At 45.0% G+C, this 8,639-nt stretch overlaps 1 protein-coding gene across 1 annotated transcript in view; it reads left to right on the top strand.

Moving 5' to 3' along the window:
- The first annotated feature begins 325 nt into the window (after positions 1–325).
- LOC131883056 (exostosin-1-like) overlaps positions 326–8,639 on the top strand; it is a 25,356-nt gene continuing 17,042 nt past the window's right edge. Inside the window, exon 1 of the mRNA XM_059230385.1 lies at positions 326–1,529. Within this exon, the coding sequence (XP_059086368.1) occupies positions 637–1,529 (893 nt within the window). The 5' untranslated portion in view covers positions 326–636. The remainder of the gene's footprint in view (positions 1,530–8,639) is intronic.

The following is an 8,639-nucleotide window of genomic DNA, read 5'->3' on the forward strand; positions in this document are numbered from 1 at the left end:
GAAATGAGCGCGCTCGTGGACGTCACCACTCAGATGGCTGGCCGGGAAGAGGCGATGATCTCCGGAACTCAAGACCACAACCCTCAAGTTTGTCCCTGGCAGGTTTGCCAATCACTCAGGCTGGTTCATCCGTTATTTCCTCCCTCGCTCAACTTTTCCCTCCCTCCAACACCCTCTCCGGACACAGTCCGCGGGCCTCGTGGGCCCGTGATCCCAGACCCTGCTCAGGTGAATGAATTCATTCAAAATATGGACCATGTGTAAGCCGAAACGGCGACACTGAAGAGCGAGTCAAGTCAAGTCCTAGCTAAGATTTGGCAGTGTTGAACTGGCCGAGCGAGCGTGAAGGTGGCCAGGCAGGTGAGCGTCGCTGTGACCAATGTCAAACAAAAACAAACCTTCATTTCATCGAGTGAACAAGAGGGCGAGCGAGCGAAGGAGGGTGAGGAATTGAGTCGTGTCCTCTAACTTACCTCCCGTCGCCAAAACACAGGGATCACACGCCTACTATCGCCACACCTCCCGAGCGAGTCATCGAACACGGCCACGCCCATGGAGCTTTTGTATTATGGGTCTGGTTGAACTCCGGCACGCTCCGATCATGCTTTGGGTTGAGTGTTAGACGGAGGAGGTATCATGAAGGCCAAGAAACGCTACTTGCTCCTCTTGGTCTCCGTGGCCTTCTTGGCTTTATGCGTGTTGGGCGTGAACCGCCTGAAAAAGGGCGGGAGCGAAGGGGCGGAGAATTGGAAACGCCGTCGGAAACGCCTGAGCGACGATCAGTACAAAGATCCCCGTTGGCTGAGGGAAGGCGGGGTTGAGAGGCCGGGCAGCGGGGGCGTGCGTGGCTCAGCGTGCCGTTTAGAGACGTGTTTCGATTTCTCGCGCTGTTCATCTTACCCGTACAAGCATTACATCCATCCCGTGGACGACAAGGTCAAGATGAGCGAGAATTACAAGAAGGTCTTGGACATCCTACGCACCTCGCCTTTCCACACGGACGATCCGGATGAGGCGTGTCTGTTTATCTTGTCATTGGATACTTTGGACCGGGACAAGTTGTCGGACGTGGGTTTTGTGGGCAACATGCCCAGTCGCTTAGCAAACTTGCCATTGTGGAACGGAGGCATGAACCACCTCGTGTTCAACCTGTATTCGGGCACCTACCCGGATTACACGGAAGATCTCGGGTTTGACATCGGACAGGCCATGTTGGCCAAGGCGAGCATCGCGCATGAGAACTACCGCGATGGCTTTGACGTGTCCATCCCGTTGTTCCATAGCGTGCACCCGGAACGCGGAGGCATGCCCGGAAAAGTGATTTCCGACCGATTTCCCGTGATCCATCGCTACTTCCTGGCCTTCAAAGGCAAACGCTATGTGTATGGGATTGGTTCGGACACTCGCAATTCATTGCATCATCTTCACAACGGGCAAGACATCGTGCTAGTGACCACTTGTAAACACGGCAAGAACTGGAAAGAGCTGAAAGACGATCGTTGTGATCGGGACAACCAGGAGTATGACAGGTAGGCCTTGTATGGATAATGAAAAAAGCGAAACGAGCCTAACATAACGCTCAAAATATAGAGAACATTAGTTTGACGGTTTCTCGAGGAAGCAGAAGGCCGAGACTCACAAATAGTAATTTACACCTGGCTTGCGGTTGTGTAATGTGCATTAATGACCCCATAACGAAGGCTCTATTCAGGCTCAAAACAATGCAAAAAGTGCGTCTTCCACAACAGCGTCCTCGTTTTGTTCAGATAGAAACCCCTCAATGAGTAGGTCGTTTTTAAGGACAACCAAGATTTTGGATGATTATTGTGCGCTGTGTATACAATATGAGAGTAATTACCATCTGTGTTATGGCTGCTTTGTGGCCCATAGTGGAACTGTCACCCTAGTGTTTGTTCCTAAAACACATTGGAACTCTGGCCCACTCATTCACTCGCTCGCTTACTTACTCGCCCGCTCGCTCGCCGTTCCATCGACAATATAGCCTAGTCAGTCATGGTCTATTCACAATAATTGATTGCTGTATGCAGCTCCTAACTGAATGAGCACAATTACACCATTGTGGTTGGTGACAATGTGCCCTGGTTTGGAACCTACTGTCGCAAATGAGGGTCGAACTGGTACGTTCCATATACGTGCCATTATGGAACGTGTTTTACCAAGCAGGAATAAATCATCGATTTACTTCGTCTTGGAAAAAAACATGGCCTCGGAAAATCATGAGAAAGGACCATTGCAGCTAGAATGTGCTCCAGAAAAAGACCTCTCCCATGGTTGAGCTGCTTGTAGAACGAGGGTATTTATGATAAGACACTTCATCATGGGTTGGTGCCCTAATACGTTGGGCTGACATAAAGGTAAACGGCACCAAACGTCAATGCCGACTTGGCAAAATGCAGGCAAACTGGGGTGGCTGACGAACCTTCCACTTGGTTATGACAGACCTTTTCAAATGCTTGTTAGTTACTCAATTGCGGATAAGTGTTACTACTCGAAGAACAACAAGCAGCACGAGCTCATCTCTTAATGAATGCTGGTTCCCTGGTGACCCGTTTTCCCCTCAAATGGAAAACGGCAGGGAACAATCTACGTAGATTGTAGTTTTACTCGAGTTTTTTTTTTGAGAAAAGTTTGGGCGCCTTTCAAAGCCATACAGCTCTCCAGTTCCCCCATTGTTGTTTTTTGAAACTCAATTGATTGGATTGGAAAGATAAGTCCCATACCATGATGGAGTAATAACGTTATATAGAAAAAAGCGACGATTGAATGGAAAGGGTGAGTGCCAATAGGATTAAAGTGAAGAGGAACTGTTCCATCAATTATGCCTGGAAATCGCGTGAGGATAACTAATTTGCAAAACAGGGGCCAAAGTTACCTAAAAGAGAGCAGAGAGCCGTCACTATCTTTCATAATAATAGTATTAACCTTGGAAAAGGAACTTGACGAGCATGATGCACCCGACGTAAGGAATTCCGTCACACGGAGGTGCTTTTTCACAGTTGGGAACAAGGTGAATGTCGACCCTTTTCAGCCCACAGCATAACAACTAGGTAACTTCCAGTTGTTTTAAAACAGTGAGAAATAGGTCAAATAATTGTCTGCAAAAGGTTACAGTACCAACAAGTTGTGGAAAAACTGACCAAGTGAAAATGAGTCCAAGTCCGCTCTGAATAGAAATGCTATTTGCTGTAGTCTAACTGCATGTAGGCTCTTGTAGAACCCCTGAATAATCATATCAGACGAAAAGAGGAAGATAATGGTGAAAAAAGAAGGTTGATCCATGAGAATAAAGCCTAGATACCTGGGGCTCCAATTGATACCGGAATAAAGCTCGTGGCAAAAGAAAAGAAACTATTGGTCAGAAAGGGATGGCAATGGCAAAAGATATCATCACAATATTTTCTTACCAAACAGGGGAGAAAAGATTTTCTTTCGGATTCCATGGGGAATTCTCCGGAGTACTTCCCGCTTATGGCACCACCATCTTAGATAAAACCTGATCCTCTTCTTCTTCTTCTTCTTCTTCGTCGTCGTCGTCGTCGTCGTCTTCGTCTTCTTCTTCCTCCTCCTTCTCGTTTTGTAGTAGCAGTCTCAGAAGAAGCAACAGCAAAACCTTCTGTACTTGGTCCATCTGACTTGGGATGCTCAGCACCGTCTCAATTCACAAGAGGATAGGCATCTTCCGTTGTAGTGGAACCTGGAAAGCTACAGTGGTTTATTATCGACTTGTCAGATAGGTACGACCGTTCTTGGATCTACCTCCAAACCTGGCAAGTGAACTAATACGAAATTTGCGTTCAAGCGTTGGGAAATCAGGACGGCTGGTTTTAGTATGCATGGAGTTCTGAGTGGCAACGTGTCGCGGAGATAAAGTGGCTCTTTTCCCTCTGGGATGAGGTGTACGTGTATTTCTGAGAAAATGCGAGAAAGTGAATATTGAAGACCTATCTTTACCTCAGTGTCTCCGTCGTCATCGTCGTCCAACTCTAGAATAATGTTCACATTCCCTTCAGACTCCAGCTTTACAGTTTGTACACTACATACAAGTACAGTACTAAACTCGCATTGAAGGGGGCCAGGTTCTCTTTACGACTTTGGCCGGAGCTAGAGAGAAAAAATCCTGGTCCAAGCATTTTAAGTAGAACCTATTTCAGCCCGAATTCTCGGAAAGCAAACCGTTCGGCTCACATGACATTGTTTGGAATAAGTTGTGTGTTCAAACTTGACAAGGAATTTCGTGACCTTCGCCGAAAACGGTTTAAGATAATATCTTGCCATGGAGTCATAAATTTTCATTCTCTAATTAAGGAACTTTGTGTCAAGTATTTCAATTCCACTGTGAACTGCTTGGTATTCAAGAGAGAGCATTTCCCCAAATAGGTTGAGGTGCAGGGTTAGACAAATAGTCACTACACTGGTCAAGTCTGTTTGGAACACGCGATTGATCAAGTTCAATTGCAGTCGTTGCCGCAAGGTAAAAGTCTGTTTTAGATGATTTTTTTCCCAACTCGGTCAAAATTTCGAGGCTTTTTTTAGCTTCCAGCCAGATATGCTTTCAACATCAAAGCCTTGTGTTGATATTGAGTGACCTCTTTTTTCCTTGGGGTTCTGTTTGAACAACCATTTGGACATCTAGGCCATGAAATGTGGTTTAGGGGGAAAGGATTGCACAACAGAGAGCTCTTTCGTTGAAACCCAATGTTATTAACTGGATGAGAGTCCCGTGCTTGAATTGGCAGTTCATTGGAGCTGCAATGGGCGGTTAGCTCAGATGTGTTTTTTCCCTTCAGCGATGGCCTTCATGGCCACAAAGAGAGCTGCTTAGCTCTATTGGCGTATCTATCTCATCAACACCCCATTTGTGGAAAGGCTACCAGGTCTTGCCAATGACCAGAATCAACCTTGATTTTAAATGACCTTTTTGCCATCCTATGCCTCCATGTTTTGATGCCGCCAATCGTTTGGCATGCCATGCCAGAGAAGGTGGAGGAGCAGGGAGAGCACGAACAAAATCCCCGCAATCATAAAGGCTCTTAAAGCCCATCATGGTCGTTTCCCACCCACTTTGGTTCCCAGGTCGACACGGTTACCACGGTTACTGCCTTGGTCCAATGGGTTCATTGTGGCCAAGATAAGAAATGAAAAAGTGTGTTTATGACCACCGTAAAACGAGTACTCGTACTACACGGTTGCTTGGTTTGTGGCTCAAACTTCTTCGATTTTCGTAGCAAGGGTTGAGAAGTCTGATAAATACAATATCTTGAAGTTTTTTTTTCCACAATAAACCCCTCTGGGAAAGAGTGTTGAAAAAGAAGTGTGAACACATAAAATGCCCGGGAGATATTGGTGCGAAAACGAACACCAAACTTGTGGTTCCCCACGTGTGTGCCCACGAAGGTTACGAGCCAAGTTTTCGCGGGTGCCGTGGCAACAACTTGGCAGCCCACTTTCATCGTCGCTCTTTCGCTCACCCAGCTTCATCCAAACATCAATTAATGTGCTATTACCCAAGTTTTCTTATGTGAAAAAGGGCCTTCAGACCACAAAACTACATGCCTGAGAAACGAAATCCCATCCCCCCTCCTCTCTCTCCCTTCCCCCTTTTCAAAGCCCAGCATAAATGGCTGGCTCATTAGGTCCTCTTCTTCTTTAATCAGAACTTTTTCTCTTCCCCGTCATTTAAATTTGGACCAAAGTTCCATAGGAGAGTAGAGTATTGGAAATGTTCCTGGCCAAAAAAGATGGCTCCACGAGTGCACCTCCGATTGCAACGGGCTCCAAGAATGCCTCGGGATGTCTTACGAACGACTTTTTATATGAAGGCTTGAAGGCTGTTACCCCTTGCCTTTTATGGCAACGGTCCTTGCCCATTGCCAACAGGATTAAAGTCAGGCTCATTCTAAGTAGGTGTGGTGGTGGTCCTTGCAAGGGTGCCTTGACACCGAATTCCCTATCACAATAAATTCTCACTCTTTCTCTTTTTTAAGACAATTTTCACTCTCTACAATATTCTTTTCCCTTTTTTGTCCTCTTCTTGTCTTCGAAATTTCTCAGTTTCTCTAGGGAATAATTTGCCCAAAAGAAAAGGAATTGAGGTCGCGGAGGAACCAATTGCGAATTTACTTCAAAGTACGTACCAAATAAATTGCCATGGCTAACGTCTCGAGGCATATTTTTGTTAAACTGGATCCCTCTCCAAAAAAAGACAAAACCAAAGTCGCTTTGGTTAACGTCCCTTGCATGCTCTCGTTAGTTTCTTTTTGCTTCGTCAGAGTATTGTGTTACTCATAATTCAAATTTTCACCCACATAATTCAAACTCCTCCGGAAATTTAGTGCTCACCCAGCCAGCTTGCTTTAACAGCTTAGCTTGAAAAGCTTATTGTACGTAGATATCTGTTTTTCTTACCCCATCTTCCATAGTCCCACCTGAAATGTGTTTCTTTGTATTGGAGAGGCCCTTCTTTTTGTGGGATGCTTGTTGGATATGGAGAGAACTGCTCTTTAAAAGGCGCCTTTTCCCCTCGAGCTCTAGTGTGGCGTACTAACACCGTCCGTTCATATGTAATGGAAAGTGAGAACGGCAACAATATGGAACCCCATGCCTGTAGTAAAGCTGAACAAGGCATGGATAAGAGTGTCTGAATGCCAAAGATTTGGGACGGTTGGCAGGCACTTCCTTTCCCAAAAAGAGTGGGCATGAAAGAATGATTGAAGAATGCGCGTCAACTTTCAGCCGTTTCCAACATGAACGAATACCTTTTTCACACACACCTTCTTGCCACCTTTAGCTTATTGGTTGTTATCTATAAAAGATGGAACCGCAAACTTGCGTCGTCACATGTTGTGATTTGTCATGCTCGTTGTGGTTCGTGATCCGCCGTCTCGCTCTCCTCTCTTAAGATGGGTGCCAAAGAAAAGGGCTCCAAGGTACAACTTTGTGATTGCTACTCCAAGATTGGAAAGTTTTCCACTCAAGAGTTGGCAGTGTTAGGCGTGATGTTCGGGGGTGTACGTCCTATATACAATGTGGGAATGAGCGACTCTTTTGACAAGGGAAGACTCATGAATCTGATTTGTCTCTGTAGTTGACAACTGCTCTACGAATTAACATGCAATTGCTGAAACTTTTTCCTCTTGGGGGTTTATTTCTCTTTTCTCAAGGTCAGTTGGAGACCAAATGAGTGCGGTAAAAAGAGGAGCTTCGTTAAGACTTGGGAGTCGGACCGAATCTCCAGTTGTTACTGCACAATTTCGGATTTAGGAGGATTAAGAAAGGATCAGGGGAATATTCTTACGTTTGAATTATCTTAAGAAGCTCTTCATCCTGCTCGCCAAGATCAAATGTCTCTTTTGAAATTCCTGTCACCAGTAAAGAGCCTGCTAAAGAGAAAAGCAAATACTTTGCGATGAGCCTGATAGTTCTTCCAATTTCTAGACGGATGAAGACAAATGCTTGACATATATTGACTGGCGCTGGGAGGTAGACTCCGCGGGATCTTCGTCAGTTTTGTTTACATTTTCAACAGTCTCTAACTCTCATCTGGTACTTGATCGTCGCCAACATCCAGAAGCAATAGCCAGACAACTCCAACAAGCATGAAAATCATGAATGTTTTAGTTCCACTTCCATCGTATGGGAGAGCATGAATGCATGAACTTAAGCGATCAAATGTGAATGGAACTGCTATTCAACAATTTCCATCATTTTCATGTACAGAAGTCACAACACAAAAAAACGAGAATATTTTTGCATTTACTTAGCTATTCAGACAACGTCGAATTTAGCGCGGTTTAGTGCTTTAAGATATGGCGTTAGAATGAACTTGAACGAGACTAAAACTTTCGAACAATGAAACTAAATGTGTCCATGTTTCTCTTGTTGAATTTCCCAATTTAATGTTTTTCATGTGACTCCGACTTTCCCAACATGACTGTTTTGCAACAAGACTTGCTCAAACTCGGAGGAAAAATGGACCAAGGGGTCTTCTTGCTTCACTACATTGCCTCATTGGTTGGACAAAGCGTTTAATACAAAATGGTCCATAAATGTGATGGAGCAGGAATGTAAAATTGGATTTGGAGCGTGACAAACTCGCTCACGCGCATTGTCGACAGGGCGACCAACCCGGTGTTCCGAGTGCATAATTCATTCATTTTCGTCCTTGTTTTTGATGAGGTCATCTTTTTTTAAGTATTTGGATGATAAGGTGAAGCACTTTCGTTCCTCCCAAAGGTTCAGTGCCAGAGGAACAAGATGGTATTGAGGATGCTCCTCTTGAAAGTAGATCAATCACCCTGGGGGAAAATGTTGACGCAAATTCCCAAGAGGATGGAGGCATATGATGCATTCGTCGAAGCTTTCATATTTTTCGTTGTCCTTGTCTCTTGGTACCACTTGTTCTCTGTCCTCGGGAAGACACTTTCGGGGTGAATATTTAATCACTTCCTACCAACTCCTGTTTCACGTGGTCTTGATAAAACAACTTTCTCGATTCTTTTACTTTGAAAACAAAGGCTATTTTCATTATGGAAGGTTGTGGGGAAATAGGTAATGCTAAAAATAATTCAACCTACCGTTTACGGACAGCACCTTCACGTACGTAAATAGACCCCCCCCCC

This window comes from Tigriopus californicus, chromosome 7 (genome assembly GCF_007210705.1).
Source record: "Tigriopus californicus strain San Diego chromosome 7, Tcal_SD_v2.1, whole genome shotgun sequence".
In the NCBI taxonomy this organism is placed as follows: Eukaryota; Metazoa; Arthropoda; class Copepoda; order Harpacticoida; family Harpacticidae; genus Tigriopus; species Tigriopus californicus.